This window comes from Vanacampus margaritifer, chromosome 6 (assembly GCF_051991255.1).
Source record: "Vanacampus margaritifer isolate UIUO_Vmar chromosome 6, RoL_Vmar_1.0, whole genome shotgun sequence".
Classification (NCBI taxonomy): Eukaryota; Metazoa; Chordata; class Actinopteri; order Syngnathiformes; family Syngnathidae; genus Vanacampus; species Vanacampus margaritifer.
In genome coordinates this window covers 19420937-19446304 of record NC_135437.1, presented here as the reverse complement: position 1 = coordinate 19446304, position 25368 = coordinate 19420937, and the positions used below count along the sequence as shown (strand labels likewise).

Here is a 25368-nt window from a genome sequence, read left to right as displayed (position 1 = left end):
ATAGATAATAACAGTTTAGCTTAACCCTGGAGAACCCAAGAACCCTTTTCTTCTTTGGAAAATTATGAATTATACACTAAATGACTGCTATAAGTTCACTGAACACCAAAATGTTTTTTTCAATTTTAACCCTTTTTTTTAAACTAGCTCAGAGTTGCTAATTGATCAAAATATATATATAAAACATACTCCTAGGCATTCTGCAACATGATATGAAATAGATTAAAAAAACAACAACACAATTTTACCATCTGATGGTTTGCTGAGATGGTTTTGTTTGGATTGATTTCCAGGTCAACAAAACAGCATGTTGCCAGCCATCTTGTCACCACCACTCTGGCTCATGTAAGTGCAATATTCATCCACTAGATGGCCCCATGCAGGGGTCAGAAGTGGCACTATGGACTTTTGAAGTTAAATTTGTAAAAAAAAAAAAAAAAAAAAAAGGTCTTTGTTATTTGACTAGCAGAATTTATAGGGGCCAAATTTGACCATGTGGGTTCTCCAGGGTTAAGAGCTTATATCTTGCCATTTTGCACGGTGTAGTAGCAGTAGTATCACACATTAACAAATCGGCGTGGCAGTAATATCTGCATGTGCCCTGAGAGACAAGCAGCAGACACATGCTCATTAAGCACGCAATGTCAAAGCTAATTGGGAAAAGGCCTCGACGCATTCTGAAGCCTTTAATGAATTCGCCTCCCACCGAGCGAGAATCCCGAGCTCTAAAAGCGCTTCCACGCCGCACCGCTTGCATTGGAAACAGATGGATCAAACAGCCCTTTCCTTTATTTGGACTGCGCTGTTATTGGAAGGACTTTCGGCAAGAACTGCCAACGCTGGCCGCCGTTCAGCAAAACAAATAGACACAGATGTAGTTTTCCATTTTACAGGCTGTTTATGTTGTGCAAATTCCTTCCCCCAGAAGAGCGGGATGTGTTCTTTCATGTTTTAGTGGCTCCGACTGACCGCAGCCCTTTGTGGAGAGTGTACTTTTCCAATACTAATGACATGCAGTCACACAAAGCTCTGGCAGCCGCGCGCTAGTAAGACTCACCGCCCAATATCTAATTAGTCCACCACTAACTCCCAGTCTGGGGAAACATTCAGTACCACATTAAACGCTGGCGGTTTTTCACCTCAAAAACAGTCCAGAGCAGATGGATTTGCTGTTGAGGAATCATACCAGGCACAAATCGCCTCCATCAGTCAGTTAAAGTGACAACATTCTGGGGCTGCGGTTGTCACTGATCCCTCTCACTTGAATTGATGCAGCTTGGAGGGAGCCGAGGATTTGGATGACAGTTTTATGTGTTGCAATGACTCCATGGCGGTTTGTGTGCATGCATGTGGATCGCCACTAAAACATGATGGCAATATTTAGACGAGAGGGGAGTTCATTAGTGAAAAAGAGTTTTGGGGAAATGCTGACATCTAGTGGCTACTTCTCGTCACAACATCTCAAACATTACGACACTGATTCCAAAGAAGTCCTTTTCTACAGCACTTGGACTGGCCGCCAGGTAAAACCCAAAACACTGAGTGGGAACTGATCTCTTGCAGTCAACTTTGTGAATCAACATGACTACTAGTGCTATGAATACATTTATAAACAACAATGGTAATATGGTGTTCTTGTGGTTTTCCCTTCTGACTTGTTTTAAGCTGCAGGGTTGACATTTCAGCTCGTGTTTCCTGTGTGAATTTTGCTCGTTCTTCCGGTTTCCTGTTCGTGTTTGTGCTGGGGGTTTTCACGGCATTCCAGCTTCCTTTAACATTACACAAACATGCATGTAAGGTTCACTCAAGACTCTCAATTGCTCATGGCTGTTTGTAACAACTTGCCCAAAAATGTCTTTACGATCGTCTTTTTAGTTGACTATTTGTGACTGAAACGTCGTCTAATTAAGATTAACGCCTTAGCTGTTCATAATGGGAACTCCTGGAAGCCTCTGGACAATAGTTTTCAGACAGTATTAAGTACCAAAATTACTAGTGGTAATGGCGACTACTAAAGAGCGTGTCAACCATCCCTAACAATAAACTATTTAATACTAATATGGTAACACAATTTCTCTTCATAACAGTAAATAAAGTTAATTCTGTTTAAAAGACAAAATTGTTTAGTACATTTCTTGTGTCAAGACCAAGGTTATTTTAGTTAACTAAAACTAACGAAAAACCAAAAAACTAAAATCCCCCCCCAAAAAACTGACACTACATTTTATGTTTACAAAACTAACTTGTGGTATTAAATAAATCCCAACCATCCACTCCAACGGTGCTTTGGACCATTTTGACAGTGCAAGTGAGCCAGAGTCGATGAAACCACAAATCAGTCTTAAAAAAAACAACATTCGGCATCTCACTTTTTTTTTTTTTCATGTCAACTACGTCACTGCAGTAGAGGGGAAGGCTGGTGGTTGCCAAACATCCTATTTCTCTCTGCAGTGTCACATGCTTCTCATCATGTCTGCTGGCAGCAACGACACTCTTGTGACACGGCCAATGCAAACCGTCAGAAATCAATCCATGTCCTGTGATGATCATCACATTTGGGCCATTTCCAGTTGGAGAATTCAATTGATTGCCCGGTCAGGAGATGTTTGCGCAGTTAACCGCTTGACAGAACAAACAAAAAAACGCACGCCTTTGACATTTTGTTTTTCCGAACAACTTCCAGATCACACAAGTGTGAAACACAGTCCAGTTTCTCTCGTTCTCCTTCAAATGTTACAGCCAACAAGCCATGAAGCAAAGCAAAGACACATGAAGAAATGATGTCTTTTTTTTTTATTAGAAAATGATGACAGTACGTGAACAAAAATAAAGAACCAAAAAGGTGAAATGTTGAAGTTCCTTGTCAAAAGACGGGTCGTAGAAACTAAAAGGGTGGTATTAAAAAAACATACCAATACAGGGAGAGCGTACTTAGCAGCTTTCCAAACGAAAGAAACTTGACAAGTTGGTCCGAGACTTCCTTGATGATGCACGTAATCCTGATCCATGATCCTCCATGTTGATCACGAAGCTCAAACGGCCTTACGGTGGTACTCGGGCGGGGCCACCTCGTAGTCGCTGGCGCTGAAGAGCGTCGCAGAGTTCTTGACGAGGTACCTGCAACCAAGAGATGTGCGTCACGCGTCTGATTTGTTGTACACAGACAGCTGATGTGATGACTTGGCCAAAAAAAATATATATATATATATATATATATATATATATATATATATATATATATATATATATATATATATATATATATATATATATATATATATATATATATATATATATATATATATATATATATATATATAAATATTCACTCACTTGAGGAAGTCTTGCAGGTAGGTGAGCAGCAGTGCCAGGCTCTTCTCATCCAGGGGAGTGTAAGCCAGCATGGCTCCGATTCGCACTTGCAAGACCAAAGGGGAAGATATTACCAAGGGGCAGCGGAGCGCCAAGAGTGACCGTTCCTCCGATATCATCAAAAATACTGATGCAAATTTCATGTTCCGGCACATTCCAAAAGGTGCTCTCTTGGAATCGGTTGACTATGTAGGACAATCGAGTACAATGGACTCATTGTCGCGTTCAAGGAACCGATTGGAGAAGGTTACAGGGTAGAGATGTGTCCCCCAAAAATAAAAAAATCTATTCTCATTTAGTACGATTCAGAATCGATTTTAAATGTCCCAAAAACGATTTTATTTAAATTATTTTATACTGTCTTGCCTTTGTTTGTGTGTGTCTTTATTGGGAACGCTGTTCATATTGTACTCGATTTGGCCACTTAGTGGCAGTGTGGTTCCACACGGTCTGATACACTGTTAAGTTGTAGCCACTTTAGAGCGTAGAAGGAAAAAGTCCCGAGCAAGTTATTCCAATAAAAGTTGTTTTTTTTTGCAGCGTGGAGCCGTTCTTTCGAGTGATAAAAGTGCTACGAGTAGCGCGCTAATTAGCATTAGCTAGTCAGACTGGAGTAGATGATTACGATTCTTCGCACATTTATAAATTGAAGCAAAAATCATTGTCAATCAAATCATTTTGAATCAGAAATCATTCTCAACCAAAAATCGATTCTGAATCGGGAGACATTCAAAGATTCCCACCCCTAAATAAAAGTATATCGTATCGTATCGTATCGTATTACATGGACTTTGTAATCTCACCATGACATCATCGCTGCTAAAATGTTGATGGATGGATGGATTTTTTAAAAACCTAATTCAGTTCTAACTGTTCAGATGTTGCAGCAGAAATTGACACAAGACATTTTTCAACCTTCTTTTGTGCAATGTTCTGTGCATACCCAGTTGAAGGTTTTTTTTTTGTTTTTTTTAGGTAGTTTTATGCATATACCTCATTCTCTCAAATAACTGACACTCACTGTGTATTTTCCCTTTTGGGAAGTGTGCCACTAACCTCAGAAAAAAATGATTGCAATACATTATAGGACTTTGTAACCTTTTGAAAAGAAAATCATTCAACCAGAATATTGTAGTGAAGCCTAAATGTTTCATTCAACAACATGAGGAACATTTGATAATTCATTTGTCATTGTTATAACTACATTTCCTAGCAGAGTGTCAGAAAGAAATCACATTCCAACTGCCTTATAAGGAAAAGAACATTGTGCCAACTGTGGCTAATTCCAAAATATAAATGTGGTTTCTTGCTCTATGAAAAGAGTGTTTCTGAGGAAAAACTCACGTCATTATCAGATCATCCCAACCTTGTTTACACACCCCAATACATTTAATTGCCGTCATGTGATTGGATAACTCGATATTCCCATTACCACAAGTTGGATGGGTGTGACTAAGGAAGTGACTGGTGGGTGTACTTTAGAATCATGCACTTAAGACATGCTCTGATGTCATGGGATACCAGAAGCACATTTCTTCATCTCAGTCAATCGGTTTGCAAATTCACCTATCAGAATTTAATATAGACACCAAACATTTAATTGAACTACTGAAATGTTTTTCACGATATTCAAATCGACTGTCATGCCCCTATATACACATATGCTATGCTAGTTTGCTAGCAGGTAGGTATTAAAGTGGACGTCACTCCCAAAACATGTCTTTACAATAATATGTTGTATAAGCCCCCACTAGTCTAAATGGCATTTGAATTATTTTTTTGCGTTTGTGGAATATGAGTAAAGAGCAAAATGTACCTGTTTTTATCCATCTCAGGAGGCGGCCATTTTGTGACTTGCTGTCGATTGAAAATGACATCCGTTGCACAGGTAACAACCAATCATGGCTCAGCTTCAGAAAACAGGTGAGCTGTGATTGGTCATTACCTTGGCCCTGAGCAACTGTGATTTTCAGTCGATAGCAAGTGGCAAAATGGCCGCCCTGTGAGTTGGCTAAAAATGGGTGAACTTTGCCGTTTGACTCGCATTCCACAAAAACAATATTAATCAGAATGCCGTGTTGCTGTTTAGACATGCTGAGGGGCTTCATAGAATATATTATTATTAAGATAATTTTGGGGTTGACTTCCCCTTTAACTCATTTACTGCCATAAATTAATTTAGAAAAAAAAAAGATTATTAAAAATTAAAGGCAGGAGGTAATTACATTTTTTAATTGTAATTAATCGCATGACTTCACTAGTTAACTCATGATTAATCACAAATTTTACACATTTTAAATTTTGTTCTAAATGTACAATAAAAAAATTCTAGGTTTTAATTATCTTGTTAACAAAAGTGGGAAAAATGTTAAACTAATAGAAAGAGTTCAAATGAATTTTTGACGTTTATAGCCGCCAATGGCAGTGAATGAATAAAAAAAGTAAAAGATAAGATTATTAAGAATTTGGGGTGTCAGGCAATTACGTTTTTAATCGTAATTTTATATCTGTTCTAAATGTACAATAAAAAAAATTATAGGTTTCATACAATTGTTAACAAAAGTGGATTCTTTTTTTTTAACTAATAGAAATAGCTAAATTTTTTGACTTTTATAGCCGTCAATGGCAGTGAATGAGTTAACAGTGTTATATAAAATGCTTTACCAAAGAGCCTTAACAGGTGCGGCGCGCCGTAGATCTGCGACATGGACGTATCAGGGTGGTTGGCCAAGATGTCTGCGTACTGTGGCCTCTCAAATTTGTAGAGCAGCTGCGTGCCCAGCATCACGTTGAAATACTCCCGCACGCCGGCAACAACCTCGCTCACGGCAAACTCCCTGGAGCGAGGAATAGCAAAGAATCTTTAGCCTCCAGATTGTTCTTCGGAAAACAAGCAAATCTCTGGGACGATTACAAACAAGTGTTACTTGCTATCTGAGGTTCCTCTCGATTTCTTGTAGTTTGCGTAATCTTCCAGCACCGCGTCGACGTTCTTCTTAGCGGGCAGATGGAAAAGCTGAAGACGGACAAGAAAAAGGTCACCGCACACCAGGCGACATAACCGATTGTGGAATTGAAGTGTAAAAAAAAAATAATAACAATAATAATTGTTTGGAAGTGCGTTGGAGTCTCCTGATGGATTTTCAACATTTTTGACAAACAAATCGAACAGACAAATGGAAGCTGCAATTAATTCTGTTCTTGCACAATTACTCACCGTTTCCTTTTTGAATAGCGAGAGGTGCTTCCTGCATTTTTATCTCGTAAAGACGTTTGAAATTTTTTTTATTGTAAATTTAGAACAGATATGAAATTAATTCATCGTTAGTCAACTAGTGAAGTCATGTGATTAATTACAATTTAAAAAAAATAATCGCCTGACGGGCTTAATTTAAAAAATACATAACTCTTTTACTGTCAAAAACGTTAAATGACGTTTAGTAAAAACCTACGGAGGGCCGCCAAGGACATTAAAAGACGTTCTCCAATTTTTTTATTTGTGGGGGGGGGAAACGGGTGGAGGAAAGCCTTGGCCAGCTGTGGTGAAAGTTTCAAGCAGATCTAGTTAGCCTAATGACTATTTTTGGCCCCTAGATGGCAGCGATGACTCTTTTGGCAAGATTGGGTAGGCGTCAGTAGATGATGTGAGGCGGAGCTAGAGGGGACAATGGCTGGGGAAGGGAAGAGAACATGGCGACCGGTTGCAAGCAGCTCACGCTTGAGCATTTTTTTCAAAGACGAAAAGCAACGACCAGTGCTAAAGAGCACATTGATGACGACGATGATCATCATCGATGATGATGATGGTGACTCCGAGGTTGGAAGCGTTGACGCGGCAGTAGAAGATGTGAGGCGGAGCTAGATGGCTGAGGAAGCGAACAATGGCGACCGGTTGCAAGCAGCTCATCGACCAATGCTAAAGAGCACAGTGATGACGACGATGATGATGATGGTGGCTCCGAGGTTGACGCCGAAGTGGGAAGCGTTGACGCCGAAGTTGGAAGCGTTGACGCGGCGGCTATGACCACGTCATAAAGCCTCACCGGCTAGTGATGCTAACACTGGAAAACGAGGAGCACAACCGAGCACGCTCAGGCGGACGACGTAGAGTGCCCCGAGTCCAATGCATATTCATCGGAGGAGTGGGTACAGTCTGCTACTTGCTATTCCCCAGAAAAAAAGGCCGTCAAGAAAGTGTAATGTCTGCACGCGAAAGGGGCAATCGCAGTGAAACAAATCTGTTGTGCAAATCCTGCTCCCTCTCCCTGCACGCAGGGGAGTGTTACAAAAAGAAAAAATGTATTTGAAACATCCACATAATTGTAAATAGTACCACAGTTGCACACATTTGTAAATAGTTAGCGAAATTGTTTTGTCAAATTGTTACACTGTTGAATGGAAATAAACGTATTTTGCAAACTAAAAACACTTTTTCATTGTTGGTGGTGGTGTTTTACAGAAGTAAAGCACTATTTAGGTGTTTGTGGCATCATTCATGGACAAAAAGAAGTGTAGAATTCACTAGAGTGCATGAAATAACATCGTTTCACAAAAAGCTCTTTTTCTCCGCTTTTTGTTTCAAAACAGAGCATTTCGGTGAAACTAACCATTTTCTATTGTTGATTACTGAAGAACGGAATAAGGTAGAAACAAACTTTTTTTTCTGATGAAAGATGAGAGTTCAATCTTTCATTTGGTAGGATGTGTGTTTGGACTATGGAAACACACATAGTCCAAACACAACATTTTCTGTGGACCTTGAAAGATCAGTTAAAATGCTTAAATGGGCTGGCACTGGCGATATCCCGTTTCTGAAAACGTCTGGCAGTCAAAGAGTTAAAAATAATGGGCGTTTAATCGTAATTAAATCGCAAGATAATTTTATATATTTTAAAAATGTACAATAAAAAAAATTCTAGGTTTTCATAAAAAATGAAATGAAACGAAAAAAAAAAGTTAAATTAATAGAAATAGTTCAAATGAATTTTGGACGTCTATAGTCGTCAATGGCAGTGAATGAGTTAATATGTGTCAAATTGGACAATGTTAGCTGTTTATGTGAATCACAAAAGGTCATTAAGCTTTTCATATTTTGGGTGATAGTGCTCTCCTTTGAGCTCATGTGCCTATCCAAGTATACTTTTTTTTTTTGTATTCCCTGTGACAAGATGATACGCATATTAACACAATTGGAGCATCTATTTTTATTTTTTTTTTTAAATGACCCCCCTTCCTGAAAAAGTTTCCAGCGCTAAGTTCGCGTCAAATATGTTTAGTCATTTGTGAACCTCAAAAATAAAATACTTTCAAACCTTTGTCTCCAAGATTTGGTAAAGAGACCTACAGGCTGATCCTCTACAAACAGTACAGTAAATGTGAAGCAACATTGTTGCCCAAAAAGCAACACCAAGGGGCAGTGTTTTTCCATTGCCAGGTGCCACTGATTGTCTTACCAACCTGTTTTTGTCGCGTAATCAGATCCCAGTCATCTACAAGCCAAGGTTTAAGCTCCTCAGGGATTTTGACTTTAACTTCCACTCTGTTTATGAAGGTCTCCTCCTGCCCAAACGAGATCAAGTTTCATGATGTTAAACGAGACAGCGAACAATGGCTACCAAGCCCCCTCCCCCGCAAAGAACAAACACTGCATCATGTGATCCAACACCCTACGTAGGAGAGTGGCGAACATACACTTTCAACAGTGGGGTCAACTCGAGCCCTCTTCTTTCGTGGAGGGTGGGTGGGATCACTTCCTGAACTCGGACCTTCTCCTGGACCAGGAGCTAGAACAGACAAACACACTTAACTCTCCCTCCATAATATCAAATACAGTTTGTTGGTGGTGTTTTTCTTTTTCTCTTTTTAGTAACAATCAATCTATTTTAATAGCATTCTTTTATGTGACTTAATGAATAAAAGACCAACTGATAATATGTGCGTTGAACTAAAAGACAGACATTATGTGTTGCATTTTGAATAAAAATCCATCCATACATTTTTCCTACATGCAAAAAAAAAAAAAAAAAAATCAACAACATATTAACAAGTCAGATAGAACCAGCTTATTTTGAAAACAAAATCTGAAGCATACAGTTTATAGGTGAAAACTTATGTCAACATGTCATGGCCTTACTTTTATTATTTTTCTAAACATAATCCACAGTAAGTGACAAATATTTTAACTCATTCACTGCCATTGACGGTTATAGACGTCAAAAATTCATTTGAACTATTTCTGTTAGTTTAACATTTAATTTAGTATGTAGTAGTATGAAAACCTAGAATTTTACATTTAGAACAGATATAAAAATGTGATTAATCATGAGTTAACTATTGAAGTCATGACATTAATTACGAATAAAAAATGTAATCGCCCGATGCCCCTAATTTTTAATCATCTACTGCCGTTGACAGCTATAGACGTCCAAAATATATTTGAAATATTTCTATTAGTTTAAAATTCCCCCCCCCCACACTTTTCTTAAAAGTATGAAAACCTAGTGTTTTTTTATTGTACATTTAGAACAGATATAAAATTTGCAATTAATCAAGATTTTACTAGTGAAGTCATGCGATTAATTATGATTTTAAAAATTAATCGCTTGATGCCCCTAATTAAAAAAAAAAGAAAAGGAAAGATTATTAACTCATTTACTGCCATTGACGGCTATAGACGTCCAAAATTTATTTGAAATATTTCTATTAGTTTAAAATTTCCCCCCCCCCCCACACTTTTCTTAAAAGTATGAAAACCTAGTGTTTTTTTATTGTACATTTAGAACAGATATAAAATTTGCAATTAATCAAGATTTTACTAGTGAAGTCATGCGATTAATTATGATTAATGTGTTGAAATGAATTTTTGACGTCTATAGCCGTCAATAGCGGTGAATAAGTTAAAAACAGATGCAGTAAATAAAAATAGAGCTTTTGTAACAATTTAAAAAAAAATGTCAGTCTACAATAAAAGCGATCAACACATGACATAATTGAATCCAATATACACAGACAAAGGCACATACTCACTTTTTTGTTTGTTCTTTTTTGTTTTCCTGAAATGGAAACGTGATATTCAAAACTATGATCCAGTATTACAAAGCAGGATTTGCAATAAACACAGAATGTTGCACTCACACGTCGTTTTTCTGTGAAGTAGCGGGTATCTTCTTATTCGGTGCAGCACCCCTCATTCTTCCTTCAACATAATGGTCTCTACGGTTGGAAAAGAAGCAACAAAAAAAGTCAAAATAAACACCACAGCTATTATAGGTAACCAATTATCGGGTGCAATCTTAGATATGCAAGACTCATGTACTGTACATGTTTATGTAAAATAGGCATAAACAGTGGATATAAAAAGTCTACACACCCCAGTTTGAATGCTGCTTTTTGTGATGCAATAAAATGACCAAGAAAAATCAGTTCAAAATGTCTTCTTTTTTTTTTTACATCATTAATGTGACCTATAACCTGTACAACTCATTTTGTTTTGTTTTCAAGAGGAGAATTAAAAATAAGCAACTGAAGTGTGGTTGCCAAGATGTGCACACCCTTTAAACTGAAATGTGTGTTCAGAATGAACCAATGCCATTCAAAGTCAAGTTAAATGGGAGTCAGCCTACACCTGCTATCATTAGTCAGTTAATTCTGAACTCAGCCACATCAATGTTGCACCAAATTATTTCAATTTAATTCCTCTCAAGATTTTTTTTTTAAAATGTGTTGGCCATGTTATAGATCACATTACTGGTGGAAAAAAAGTTTTTTAATTATTCAATATTTGCCTTTTTTTTTTAATATATATAAAAACATGGCATTTGGACAGAAATGTGTTGACATTTTTGTAACCACTGTATGCTTTCTGAACGTGTTAAGCTGCAGAATCGGCAAACGGACATACTGGTTGGCCTTCTGAAGCTCTTTCTGTTTCTGCAGATTGCTGTCCACATACTTCAGCACTCTGCTCTCAGGAACCCATTCGTCCCAACTAGAAAGAAGCACAAGAACAAATAAGACAATAAAGCATTTATGCAATCCAAAATACAAATGTGAATTGACTCACTTACTTTTTATTCCACCCGCTATAATGAATGAAGTACTTGATTTGTTTCTCCTTGACGTTTATCTTAACACACTGCAAAGAAGCATTATTGGCACACTTTGAGAAGGAGATCTAAGAAGACATTCGGAAAAGAAAGCATGCTGTGCAAACTTACCTTAGCTTCGTAGAGCAATGGCCCATGAAAACACAGCACTCTTTCACCTGGAAACAACATTCATTCACATACAGGTCAGCATTAAAATAACATTTTTGGATGCTATATTACACAAGCTAAGCTGTACAAGTTGGCAAACAAATCATATTACATTCTGAGAGAGAAGCAGGCACACGGATGACGTAATGGAGAACAAACTACTCATTTATTTGCACTAACCGAGTTGTGCACACGTCAACCAACCGCGACTATTAGATGTAGCCAAGACAGGCTAACAGCTATCTCAGAAAGGACTGGGAGACGGTCTAAATATTGCAGGCAAAAACGTTTTTGAATTGATTCTGAGTTGGCTTTGAAATTATGATGATATAATTTACATTATACAACACAAATGAAGATAATACCGGGAATAAATACATGAACTCAGACAGTGTGCTCATAGCAACAACAATGAAAGCTAGCAGCGCTAGAGATGTTAGCTAATGTGTGAGCGCCATTCCATCTACTTGGACGTTAACTATCATCGCGATTCTATCACAGTACAAACAGAAAGAACGGTACCTTCTTGAAATTTAGGTTTCGGGTCCTGTTTCGGCGCCATTCACGGATTAAACGATCAAAATAGGGGAAAAATCGCCAGCTCCCATTCCAATCTGAAACGGTGCCGCTCACTTATAGACGTCATCACCGATCTGGTGACGTCACCAAACGCGACCAAGCATAGCGCGACGGTGGTTTTGTTTATGGAATGGTTACATTTTACTTCTGTTCTTATGAAAACTCTATCTTGTTCTAGTTTTTTTAATACGATTAACATAAAACGTGAATTAAAAGATAATTTTCCTATCGTAAAAGAAATGGAGAAAGGAGAAAATATACACTAGCTTTTTGTCTCAATTTACTAGCCTGTTTAACACAATACTAGTAGGAATCCATTATCAATTATCATACAGTAAACTACATCACTTTCATAATAGATGAAAATGACATACTTGAATATTTTTTGGGATCAATTAGATGAAACTGAATAATTTACGAGAGCACTCTGGATGGAAATACTGCCAGGGTTCAAGTTGTATTTAAATGCTCTGCTTAAAGACGTGCCAAACCATTTTTTTCTCAATTTGGTAAACTATAACTTTTGGAAATGTCTGTCAGTATTGCATATTACTCAGCCTGTGAATCGCAGCTTGAATAAAACCTCTAAAATAAATGCTCAACCACGCAGGCACATTTTTCTGTTTAATTCTTATAAATATCAAACAGCACAGTAGACCTCTTAACGGTTCAAAATGCTCAAAGCCTCTATTGAGTTGACATCTGATAGGTAAAACGGACAGAGAAACGGAAAATGTTACAATGTATGTCAAGCAACAATGACATTTTTAAATAGCATTAATTATATCATTACAAAAGAAATATCACATACAATGATAGCAATGCATAGCCACGACTCAAATGCTGAAAATTTATAATTATAAGCATAGGTCGAGAAAGAAAAAGAAATGCTTTCATGTTGACTTCAATAGTTGGGCTAAAATGGGTCGTGGGGATGACGTCCCAAAAAAACAACTAAATAACTTATGGCCCCTCAAAGCAAAGGAACAGCCGTTAAACAGGTGAGCTTTGAATTTCCATTTCCAAAAAACGCATAATGCTGTGTTGTCAAAGTAGTTGCTACTGGTCAATGCGTCATGTCTGTGTAGAGCCTGAAAGGAGAAAGCAAGTGCATCCAATTGTTGAATTCAATCTGAAAGGGGAGCGGAGAGTAAGTTTTCCCACTTTGCTGACATTGATCTAATGCAAAATGAATGCGGAGCAGTAAGGACGAAGAGAAAATGTAAATTTCCGTTTTCTGATTACCATGGTGATGCTTATTGTATCAAACCCATTCATTCACACACCGAGGAAGAATTTCCCTACAATACTGATTATATATACCTAGCTTCAATTCATGGTGGACAAGAATCTGCTTCATCTGACTCAAAATGGCAAGCAAAGAGGAAAGCAATAACATAGAAGGACCTGCTTTGTATTTCTAGTGGCAACAGATCAAGGCAAGGGGAATGCTTAAAAAAAACAGTATACATCCAACATAACTTACATTATAAATAAGTCCTTAAAATAATGCAACCGCAGCATGAATGTCTACAGTGATGGCAAAACACTTTCTGCTGTCAACATTTTTTTTTTTTACAGAAACTGCGATTTAGAAAAAGTTACCCTTTTTCCTTGTTTGCCGTGACTTGCCTTGCGAACACTCGCAACAATGCCCATTTTCTTTTGATGCTAAATATCATGTTCCATAAGGGCTCTCGGCTCATGAGGGTTCTGTGCACGCAATATAATAAACTAATGCCATTGACATGGAATATCGAAAACAAAACTGTAAAAACCAAGTACAAAAGGTACAATATAATCAAAGGACCACATGAAGAGGTGTGAAAAAGTCTTCAGTATTCACAGAAAATATTGAACTGAAGCGACCCACTGGACAGGAAGTGTCCTAAGTTTATATACACGATAAGTAAATTGAAAATAGATTTTCCTCTCTGTACATAGTACTGTATTCTTTCAGCTCTCTCTTCCGTATTTACAAAGATCTCGTCTCAATGTCTCCCTTGTGCATCAGTGTTCTGCGAGTATCTAATCCAAAGAGATGACGTCCGATATAGAGCCGTAAATGGCCGCCGCCGCCGCCTCCACCGAGGACCTCGACAGTCCCGAGATGGCGTGGCTGTCCCTGTCGCGCTCTCGGTCTTTGTCCCGCAGACTGCTGGAAGACACCAAACTGCTGGTGCTGCCGCTGTTGCTGCCTCCGTTGGTGGCTGCCAGCGTGCTGCTGCCCGGGGTGCCCGGCGGCTCCCGCAACATGGGGGACGAGCCGTAGGGAAGGTAGCGGCTGAGGAGCAGGTCCGAGTCTTCTGAGGCCGAGGCCGACTCGGCAGCCATCACCATGTTGTAATGCTGAAATGAGCAGAAGGGACGAGAAATGGATGTTAGGCAGAGCGGGTGTGATGATGTCCGCGTGTGGGTCATGATGGGTGTACCTGATTGTTGCCTCGGAGGAAGGAGAAGAAATTTAAATCTGTGAAAAAAAAAATTAGGAACACATTGACAATTGTGTCTAAAGAATGAAATTTTCTAATCGCAAAGGCTGCAATCGTGCAAAAAAGAAAGAAAAAAGCTCACTCAAGGTTCTTCAGCTTTAAATTTTGTGTATATCATATTTATTCATTTATATTGTGTCTAGATAAGTTCAGTGCTTAAGAAGTGCAGTCCACATGTTATCATTCATGAAAAGTTTACGAGATAAAACTAATTCCAAAGATGCGCCAGTTTCAACAAAGCCGTCAGGATATATAAATAAAATAGCTTGAATTGCTAATACACGACTGAAATAAGTTAGTCAAAAGTGAATATATTAAGTTGAATTAATTATGAGTTCATTAAACTTAAACTTAACACATTTGGAGTCACTTTGGATGAACTTAATTCATATTAAGTTCAATGAACTCAATTAACTAAACTTAATATATTCACTTTTGACTAACTTATTTCAGTCGTGTATTAGCAATTGAAGCTATTTTTTTTAAGTTGGTCAGCAATTCAATTTTTAATCTTAAATTGGTTCAACAATTCTCTTTTTAGAGTGTATATTTTATTATTTTTTATTTTTATATTTATCAATATTTTATTTACAAACAAATAAAAAATGTAAATATATATTAAAACCCTCCCTATAAATATATATAAAATAATTAAATAAAAATATTAATTTGTTATTTCCAATGGTGTAAAAAAACAAAAAAACAATCTGGCTCGGTATGACCTGAGAGGTCGTTATGTACTTGATAACACAAACACTTCCAGTGTGGCCGTTGTATTTTAAACACTGCTGCAGGCCTACCTGGCAGGTCATTAGCTGAGTGATAAAAGTGGCAGTAGTCCTGAATAAGTGGTGGCGGTGGAGGAATGTAGCTGGTCTCCAAAGGGGGCATGCTGGGAGCTCTTGTCACCGGTGACGTCTGGTTGTGAAGGTTCAGCAACCTGCGAGGACCAAACAACCGTTGCGTCATGTCATGAGTTGGAGAAAGAAACTCGATTGGTTTCAGTGGAGGTTGCCGACTGACCCCTTCGTTGGAGGCGGAGAGATGGGCGACAGTGACGGACAGGCCCTTTTAGCAGGCGGCTCATCATCCAGCTCGTCTTCCGACGAGCTGTCCAGTGTCAGGTCGATCACATCTACTTTCTTACTGGATTCATTGGCTGACCCCCGTTTATGCTCATGGCTGTCTGTTTTAGGCACATCTGCGCACGCACACACCCAGCAAAGTCACATATATTACACACAGAACGGGGTTCCTTCATCCTTGGTAGTATGTAGCGGTACTCACCGCTGTCTACTCCATAGTAGGAGCCAGACACCTCTTGCACTTCTTTTTTTGACCTCATGGGTGCCCAACTTCCGTCCTCTTTGAACTGAATTTCATCACAGTCAGAACAGCTGTTCAGGATTTCCATGAAGAGCCTGCAAAAAAAGTGTGACGCCTGAAAACAAATGCCTTTTCATCATCGCCCCCGACCAAACAACAAACAAAATGCTATTTTCCCTTCCGGGATTTGCTTTATTTCTTATTATACCAAACAAGATTTGAAACATTAACTTCCACACATCGAAAAAGAATGTTTTCTTTACAGATAAGAAAATAAGGGCTTCCGCTTGGACCAAAAGATTTATGTATAATAAATTTGATATTGTTTATTGTAATAAAAAAATAATTACAGCTTGTGCTGGTAAAAAAAACATGGGAAGAGGACCTTGAAAAAACTAACTCATTTACTGCCCTAAATTCATTAAAAAAATAAAATAAAATAAAAATTAGGGGCAAGAGGCGATTAAATGTTTTTAATTGTAATTAATCACATGACTTCACTAGTTAACTCACGATTAATCACAATGTTCTAAATGTATAATAAAAAAATTCTAGGTTTTCATTATCTTGTTAACAAAAGTGGAAAAAAATGTTAAATAGAAATAGTTCAAATAAATTTTTGACGTTTATAGCCGTCAACGGCAGTGAATGAATAAAAAGAAAGAAAGAAAATATTATTTAAAATTCGGGGCGTCAGTCGATTAAAGTTTTTTAATCGTAATTAATCGCATGACTTCACTATGTATAAAACTAATGAAAAAAATCTAGATTTTCAACAAAAGTGGGAAAAAAATGTTAAACTAATACAAATAGTTAAAATGAATTTTTGACTTTTATAGCCATCAATGGCAGTTAATGAGTTAAATTGTAACTTCAATATCAAAATAAAATTATTTTTTCAAAATCATTCAGCCCTAGTGCATCATGGTAGCGGCGACAAATCGAAAATACGAAAGCCACAAAAAAAAAAGCATCACAAATAAGCTTGAAGTAATCAATAATTGCTTAAGCCCACCACTGGTTCAAACGTAATCGAAACGTACAGTCCAAGAGGTAACAGCAGTGCAACTCAACAGCTGCGAACAACGTGCTCACCCATCAATAATGAGGTGCTCGTACGGTGCCTTCTTGTCACACACTGGACACACCCATGTCGGCTTCTTCTCATTCATTTGGATATAAAGCGTAGCATCAAAGCACTGGAGGTGGGAGCACGTCAACGCTCGGCACGCGATTGTCAGCCTCATCTTTCCGAGCTTTAAGAAATAAATAAATAAAGCATGACGTGAAGTGCTTCACATTGATACGTGTATTTGTCAGACTCTAGATAAAAATGGTCAAACGCACAGGACACAGAAGAGACACTCGCAGACTGGTGGTGGCAATCTCGCTCTCCGGGTCAGCTGTCAATTTCTCTTTGACTGCGAAGAAACCAGAAAAGCACAAAGTTAAATAAATGCATTTTCTCAAATATTGGGTGTTTATTTGCTCGACTGTAGAGAGTACGAGGTATTACTACAAAGGCGCTTTCATTCTATGAAGGTATCCTTAATAACATTTTAAAATCATTTTAAAACAAATATTATCAATGTATTTGATTCCACATAGGATTATAATTAGCTTTTTATACGAGTATAATTTGATTATAATGTTTCAGTATCATGACATATATTTGTACAAATGGCTCACAAAAGAATCAGATATCATCAAGTCTCAATGTCTTTTTGAAATGAGTTGTTTAAGCGTACGATGAGCCGGGCGTTGATTATAACATAAGGCACTAATAGAGGACATACATTTGTCAATCTTTTCAAATCAGCTCTTGTATTCACGATAAAATTTCAATGAGCTCCCTGTGTGCTCTGATTTGCTCAATCTGGCAAAGGAGCTTTTTAAAAGCAATAAATACTTTTTGACTTGTCACAGACCTATGTTTGCCTTTCCGTACTTTTTAACAAATGGTGTGCAACACAAAACGGGATCATGAAACAAAACCTGGACTGAAGAGTCCTGGACTGAAGAAGATGAATAATTAGCAAGTAGGCCATGTGGTTTGGGTGGAAGCAGTAAAGAATGTTTATATATTCACTGGCACACATAACGGGGATGAATATTTTTTCAAGGAGGGAGGACATTTTCAGAGGCTGGTGTGTGTGCAAGTGCTGGATTATTGTGGTAGAAGTGAAACAAACAGCACACTTGGATAAATAAACGTGTTTTCAGCTGGGCAGCAGAAACTTCCTGCTTTCATTTTGACAATGGAACAAGCGATGATATGATTTTCAATGCATTACAAACTTGTCACAAAATACTGTACTTATTATTATAGAAGTGGTCAGATAACAACATGGACAGTTTAATAAAGCAGCCGGCCATGCAATAAATCTTCAATTCACCAAGATCATAGTGTTCCATTTAAAGAAATGAATTGAAAGAAATGGAAAATATGTCGAGAAACAACAAAAGAGTTAGCGGTAAGGGCCTCGTAGTTTTGAAGAGTGCTTTACAAAATCATAGAATCCTAAAAATACCAATACGTTGTGATAAACATGTTATTTGAATAAGTTAGCAAACGTGTCAAAGTTTATTGATGCCGAAAAACTCATGAATGTGGCCTATAACCTAACCTGTGGAACTCCATTGAAAAAGGAACATCTGAATAATGTGTGCATAAGTGTGTACACCCTCCTATAACTGGGATGTAGCCCTTCAGAATTAACCACGTTGCGTTCAAACTCATGTTAAAAGGGAGTCAACAGCCACCTGCCACTATTTAAAGTTGCCAATAAATCTGACATGTTCAAGCAGGCTTTTCCAGACATTTGTTTTGCATGGCTGACTGACTCCCATTCTACACGTTTTGGAATGTGACTGGTTAATTAATTCTAAACACAACCTGGTCCTACTTATAAGAGGGTGTGTACACTTGTGCAACAACCCCTATCAAAAAATGTTTTTTTTTTTAGTTTGAGTTTTACAAGTTAAAGGTCACATTGCAAACTGGTGCTAAAAAAGAAAAGAAAAGTTCTTAGGCTGTTATTTTATTGCATAGGAATGTAATAAAATGCTTAATTTGATATGCTGCCAAATATATTTTGATGGATCAATTTAGAATGCGAAGATACAGAAATCCTGACTGCGACATGAATCCATTTCTTGAGTTGTTCAAGCAAATAAACTTACTCAGAGCTCTGGAGTGGTCAGGGTTCCTGATTCCTCTGGCCCGTAGTCTTTGCAACAACACTGCGGACGACTGCTGCATTACCAAATAAACAGCCATGGAAAAACTCTGTCAAGAGACGCGAAAAAGGGGTCATGTTGAGGTGACTCACTTTCTCCTCAAAACATCTGTTTTCGCAAAGACTTTCCGAGTTCTTACCCTCCCAATTTCCGAAGTCCATGATACGACAATTGTGTTGGGGACTGTAGTGGACAGTCGCACAAGGGAGGTTATGTTTATGGGGCGGCTGGGTCTTTTTGGTTCGACTCCATTTTTGGTGGGAGGAAGATATCCCTGGCAAGTGAAAAAAAATAAAAATAAAAAATCAGCACATTTCTATTATTCCACACCCTTCGCGGTGGCCAGCACTTGAATAAACAACATAGTCTGTGGATGGCGAGGCTGAACTCACGGGGAGATTGCAGGGCTTTCCATTCACCTTCACACATAAATTTGGAGGGAAATGATCTTCCTGGGGACAGCTCGTCTCTGATAGACAAAACCTGGAAGACAAAATCAGACGCTACGGAGCGATGCTATTGATTTTATTTCTTTTTCTTCAAAAGGGTGACCTACTTGCTCGTGGCCATTAATGGTCTTAGAGAAGAAATGAGATGGTCTTATAGCCTTTAGCATTAACATGCTTTATTTTCTTTCTAACCTCCTTCAACAATTCTTCGTTGTGGTCAATGTTTAGTGTGGTACGCACCATTTCACCAAACAGCACTGCTTGTCACCCTTTATAGATATTAGCATCTCAAGTGTTTTTTGTGGAAGAAGAAAAATATTTCGCATCCCCTCAACTCTCCGCCGCGACTATAAATAGTAACATTTGTTTATAAAATTGTTGTAAGTATAACTTTGCAGAGGAGCTAATACTTCTTGACACCTATTGTATTCGATGCGCAATTACACTTTATTCTAGTAAGGCAGTCAAATTATTTTCCATCTTTTCTACGGGCATCGTCGGTTTTGCTGAAACCTGTCATGAGTTTGTGTTTAACCACTATTTAAAAACACAGTAAGGTCAACCAGTTCAACAAGCTTGTCAATCTTATCCGGACACTGTCACTCAACACGGATTGATTGACTGATGCATGCATTATAGATCAGTGGTCACTGACAGAAGTTGTGCTCATTGATACTTTGCTGTCTTATGGTGTGCATTAACTCAAATGTTAGTTTGTTTTCACTGGTTTACGGCTCAAACCTATTTACAATGTGTTTGATTAATAAGAGAAGAAAGTGATCTCAAGTGGTTTGCATTTTGGTTCGCTGGGACCTTTTCGCTGTCTCTAAAGACACAGACCAAGTTTACAAATAATGATTGGGAGCAGAGGAGGCAAATTATCGGCCTCATACCAAGCAATGCGACAAAACATGACTGAAGAAGAGTGACAAAATAACGACAGTTGACGATTTGCACCCGCACACTAAGCGACTGCGCATCGCACATCTAGAGACACTGCAATGGAAAAACTGCGACCCTGTATCGGGTGAGTGAGGCTCCACATACAGGAAACTGCAGTCCTACTTTTGTATTGAACCATAAAAACATGTCATGATTATCAAGGCAGAAGCAGATTGCCACAGGGACAAGTAAGTATAAAGGAGATTGTGGATTTCTTGGAGAGGCTGTTGGCAAATGCCTGCCTGCACCTGTGTATTTTGGCAAAAAAAGACTCCCCATGTTTTACATTCTAGCCGCCATATTATTATAGCTCATGTGTATTTTGGATTGGCTGTCAGACCTGGATGTCTCGAACCCGCTCACTGGTGGTTCAAATTTTGAATTGTAGCAAAACTAGTGGCCGAAACCCACCACGTGGCTCAATAGGCAGGCCTACATATAACATGCTATTTTCACTACCACACTCCTTGTTTCCTAAAATAGATCTTCCTGGTTGTGATATATATTTTTTTTTTTTACAAAAAAATACCGTACTCCACTAGCTGGTTTGTACCTTAATTGGACCTGAACAGCAAAGTCACCTTTGGTCCCCGATATATCCCTTAAAAAAAGAGAGAAAATAAAACAGATGTTAAGAGTTTCCTTCTGTTCCGCCCTCATTGCATCTCTTTGCTCATTGACAGTATTAACAAGAGCTGTGTCGTTTACATGGAGCTGCTGATCTGTAGAACTTGTAGCGGCGTTAAAGCGAAGTCATAACAAGCTTCCTGGAACCGCTGACAGCTGTCGGAGCCTACAATAAACAAAGGAGACAGTAGTCAGCGCAGGGGAAACCTACAGGCATCTCTGAGCACAAACGTGACAAATCAAAAGCTCACTCAGACTGGTGGGCTTAATGAGCTCGTCCAGGACGTCGTAGAATGGCAATCTTTGCAGTTTGACGTCGGGGTGAACAGGGTGCAGGGCTGAGGGCAGGTGAGGCAGACTGAGGTCATGCTTGGGCCTAAGCAATGAAACAGGCAAACGCGGCGAGGGGGAACCATGGCTGTCGAAGAGGCCCGCGGGAAGGCTGGAGCCGGAATGGACGCCGGGCAGCGCGAGGTCCACCGGCGAAACCATTTTGGTGGGGAATCTACGTCTGTACAGCTCTTTAATCTTCATATCCATAGCAGGGCTGCAACCAGCCTTTACTAAGTGCAGCGCTTTGGTCAGAAGTTCGTGTTTGCGCCCGTGCTTATTCCGTCCGGCAAAACCCAACAAGACTTGCAGCTCAGAAACTCGAAGGCTCATTACCATTTGCTGGGGGGGAAAGAAAGTCAAGTTAAGGGACACACTTTCCAACAAGAATGCACTACTACATTAAAATCCATAATTTTGCATTGCAGTCACCCACCTTAACATCGAAATTGAAGAAAGAAAATAAACATGTTTTGATTTTTATTTGACTATCACTGTGAACGCCTTGTTTCGCAGCCTTTTAAATATTCACACCAACACAGCACTTTGAATAGAGCCAAAACTAGAGGCAGATGGGTTTTTTTTGAAAGAGGGAATTGACTTTTGCAAAAGCATCACCACATAAAAACAAAAAACAAGAACACACTTGATTGTGATTACAAGAAAAGCTGGGACACGTTTGTTCAAACAAAATGTGTACATAGTATAAAAGCCGAACATCTGACATTTGTTTTATAGTTAGGCCGAGGTGACAACATTAGTTTGTTTATTTTCTATTGTTTACATTTTATGTTACTAAAAAAGAACTTATTAGTATATTAACAAGATAGAAGTATTAGAGAATAGGTCTAGATACGTTTTTGTACTTCCTACCCCCTTTGAACATGTAAATTACGATATTATTGACGAATTGTATTTTATAATAGTAATGTGTGTATGTTTATATATTCAATAAACCAAACCAAATCAAACCAAATTTAGGCCACGGATCTGTGCGTTATCATAAGAACCAAATGTCTGAAGTAAAGTGAAAACAATTGCTCAGCGGTTTGTGGATTTAAATGGGCACTGATTATTTGCAGTTTCAGTACATGTAGTCACAATACTTATCTGAAAATATGGCGTGGAAGCGAGCTGTCAAAATTACAACATATATTGATACATTAAACATATAGCGAGGAGTTTTAAAAAGTAAGAATATCCAGCTATTAACAGTAAATAGGCAGGAGACGACGTTTATTACACACACACATGCTAGCTAAGCTAACTAGCCGACTGATGGCGGGGAAATGAAAAAATAGTCATCTTTTCAACTTCGTTTTAAATTAAACGCCCACATATATTACTGCTGATCAACATAGTTTGGATGGTGATCAGTTCCTGTCATGATTTCACAAAAATTACATAGAAACAACGCTACCTATAGCGACGTGAAACTGCCTTCCAGGGAATAGACCCAGCCCGTTTTATAAGATACGGCGGTCTGGCTGCTTATCTTCGAGTAATGTCAGTGGGAGCTGGCTGGCGTGGGTCTGTTTTCAAGGCGTTGACGTTATTGTAGTCTCGTTTTAAAATCCGAGGCGGGATCGTCTTGTAATCTGCAGGAGAACAGCACAGCACAAGGCAAGCTGACTAACGAATCGTCGGCAACAATAACAAAGCTAAGGCTAGCAGGCTAGCCAGCCAGCTAACAGTTTGTGTGGTGCCTGTCACCCTTCCTGTGGCCGCACGTGGATTGATAAAAGCGTTGTTCGCTATTTGATTGTCGAGAGATGGTGTTTCCGTTATTTGAAATTCAAACGTGACAGTGCTAAGCGCCGATTTGTCAACCTAGTGGAGGGGCTCGCTTTACCTTCAGTTCCGTACTCTCCGCCATCTTGTGACATTGTGTACGCATGCGCAACAGCGATCCTCGGGGGACCTGTCGCTTCCTCATATCAGACGAGAGGGGGCGGAGTTGCTCTATTCAAACTATATACGGCTCTGATTCAAACCAACTATGTTGTATTAAATTGGTGACGTTTTAGCACTAAGCTTTTTTTTCAAATCAGAATTTGTAGATTTGGACAATAAAATTACATTGTCTATCATGTTATAAAAAAAATCTAGATGAACTGAATTGATTTGAATTGATTTGCTTTTATTTGTTTGTTAACGCAAAATAAAACTAAATTTCCGGCCCGGTAAATGACACAACACAGATTAACCTGTTAAAAAACACACACTCATTGGCCTATTTAGGTAAGTAAATATTTGTAATGTCATTATTTACTAAACCGAAATCCGAAATTATCTTCTGAATACTCAAAGTGTAATGAGTTTTAACATAATGTTCAAGGTAGTTTAATGGGGACTCAAACGGCACCGATTTACAAGTCCTCCAAGTCGAATTACATATGCGTAACCTCTTATCCACATCACGCGTGCATTTCTTTTTTGTTTGTATTTGTTGTGTATTTAGGGGCTTCCTCGGTTTTTGAATGTGTATGTCGCGCTCAAAATTATTGAAGATATCTATTTGAAAACAAAAATGTACATGAAAAAAGTACATGTGCCTAATAGTAACTTTCCGCATGACGACGTATTCGCAGTTGCAAAAACTAGTTCGCTACCTAAAAAATGTAGTCATATATGTCGTTACCAATAAGGCTCCATCCATACATACTCCTCAAAAGGGTCCTTATTTATAAATGCAGTCGACGTCATCATAAAATAGGGTTTGTGAAACAACCATTCGTAAAATTGTGTGTGTGTGTGTGGGGGGGGGGGTGTACTCTTGTGTGTACTCTTGCCAAAAGGCTAATCATCCACACGTCTTTTAATAAAATGATTTATTCACGGAGGATGTAAACAAATACCACATGAACCAACAATTTAATAGAATATGTGCTTAAGAGAAAGCGATGGGGGCCTACAACTCGTCTGCAAGTGTTTTGTGAAATTCTCAGGTTCGGAAGGATAGGCGAACAAGATTTCTTTAATTACAATGATTTGTTTTTATTAATATGAACCCACAGCAAGCAGTAGATATCGCTAGATCACAGTGTCAATATGCAAATCCCTACGATAAACTACCCTAACACACAATGCCGACGCGTAGTTAACATTCAGTTTCTCTTACCGTCGACACGGGCGGAGAGCCAAACACCCCGGCAGATCAGCGTCAGCAGGCTGGGCGTCGTGCACAACCCTCAGCAGACTATGCCAGGGTGTGGGAAAACCCCAGCTCTTATTACTATCCCATCGTGTGATATCAAGGAGGGCCAGTCCCTGCTTCCAGACGATGAGTTCCCTAACAATGATCATACAGCTTTTTTTGATCCCTTGGTGCGTCAAAGCGCACCACGTCCCTAGCCGCTCTTATCCTATGGTTATACAGTTTTCAAGGGAACATATGAGTAACATAGCAACTCATATAAGTGTCCTGATTTGCCCTGGGTCACCACTGGGTCACCAGTAAAATTCCACTCACAGCAAGTCTTCAAAATTCACATCGTCCGCAACAAATAATTTTATTAGTGTTGTCATGGTTTCACTCATTAAAGTGCATGATGTTCAAAAATGAAGTCAGCGACTGGCCTGCGTGATGAGAAGAACACGGCAAATGTATAAATTAAAAATAAAATAAAATCAAAACACCAGACTTAAAGAATAAGCAGAAATAACAACCTCTATCTATTACAACTTAGATACATACATTGTCATTGCACGTTGCCACAAATAATAAATATCAATGGTTTCCGTCGGAATCAAACG

General features: G+C 38.6%; 2 protein-coding genes across 6 annotated transcripts; both read right to left on the bottom strand.

Moving 5' to 3' along the window:
• Positions 1-2778: 2778 nt before the first annotated feature.
• Positions 2779-12294, bottom strand: morf4l1 (mortality factor 4 like 1). Its single transcript, XM_077569287.1, has 12 exons — positions 12150-12294; positions 11589-11635; positions 11439-11506; positions 11273-11359; positions 10507-10584; positions 10399-10424; positions 9064-9155; positions 8830-8931; positions 6300-6388; positions 6037-6209; positions 3334-3418; positions 2779-3117 (listed from the first exon to the last, which is right to left on the bottom strand). Exons 1-12 carry the CDS (start codon positions 12187-12189, stop codon positions 3033-3035), a joined length of 972 nt encoding a protein of 323 aa, XP_077425413.1. The 5' UTR covers positions 12190-12294; the 3' UTR covers positions 2779-3032.
• A 523-nt stretch (positions 12295-12817) lies between these two features.
• On the bottom strand, positions 12818-25329 carry pias1b (protein inhibitor of activated STAT, 1b). Of its 5 annotated transcripts, none has more exons than XM_077567863.1 (15): positions 24734-25329; positions 23033-23210; positions 21534-21954; positions 21364-21448; positions 21209-21256; positions 19657-19747; positions 19404-19538; positions 19208-19313; positions 17372-17445; positions 17120-17280; positions 15986-16119; positions 15722-15899; positions 15499-15638; positions 14639-14676; positions 12818-14555 (listed from the first exon to the last, which is right to left on the bottom strand). In XM_077567863.1, the coding sequence occupies exons 3-15, from the start codon at positions 21949-21951 to the stop codon at positions 14235-14237; spliced, it is 1929 nt and encodes a 642-aa protein (XP_077423989.1). In that variant the 5' UTR covers positions 21952-21954; positions 23033-23210; positions 24734-25329; the 3' UTR covers positions 12818-14234. The 5 variants fall into 5 exon arrangements, with proteins under 5 accessions (XP_077423989.1, XP_077423992.1, XP_077423990.1 ...); XM_077567866.1 differs by lacking the exons at positions 23033-23210; positions 24734-25329 and adding an exon at positions 23465-23534 and having other exon boundaries at positions 21534-21620; positions 21696-21954; XM_077567864.1 differs by lacking the exon at positions 24734-25329 and adding an exon at positions 23465-23489.
• Positions 25330-25368: the final 39 nt, after the last annotated feature.

Bases quoted from the DNA above. Each gene is read 5' to 3' on its own strand.
- morf4l1 (XM_077569287.1), bottom strand. From the start codon at position 12,189: ATGGCGCCGAAACAGGACCCGAAACCTAAATTTCAAGAAG. The intron at 10,585-11,272 runs GTATGTCCGTTT...TTCCAACCGTAG, and splicing joins GAGCTTCAGAAGGCCAACCA to AGACCATTATGTTGAAGGAA. The intron at 3,118-3,333 runs GTGAGTGAATAT...TCTTGGTTGCAG, and splicing joins TACCTGCAAGACTTCCTCAA to GTACCTCGTCAAGAACTCTG.
- pias1b (XM_077567862.1), bottom strand. From the start codon at position 23,509: ATGCGTACACAATGTCACAAGATGGCGGAGAGTACGGAACTGAAG. The intron at 21,449-21,533 runs GTGAGCTTTTGA...TGTTTATTGTAG, and splicing joins CATTAAGCCCACCAGTCTGA to GCTCCGACAGCTGTCAGCGG. The intron at 15,900-15,985 runs GTGAGTACCGCT...GTGCGTGCGCAG, and splicing joins CTACTATGGAGTAGACAGCG to ATGTGCCTAAAACAGACAGC.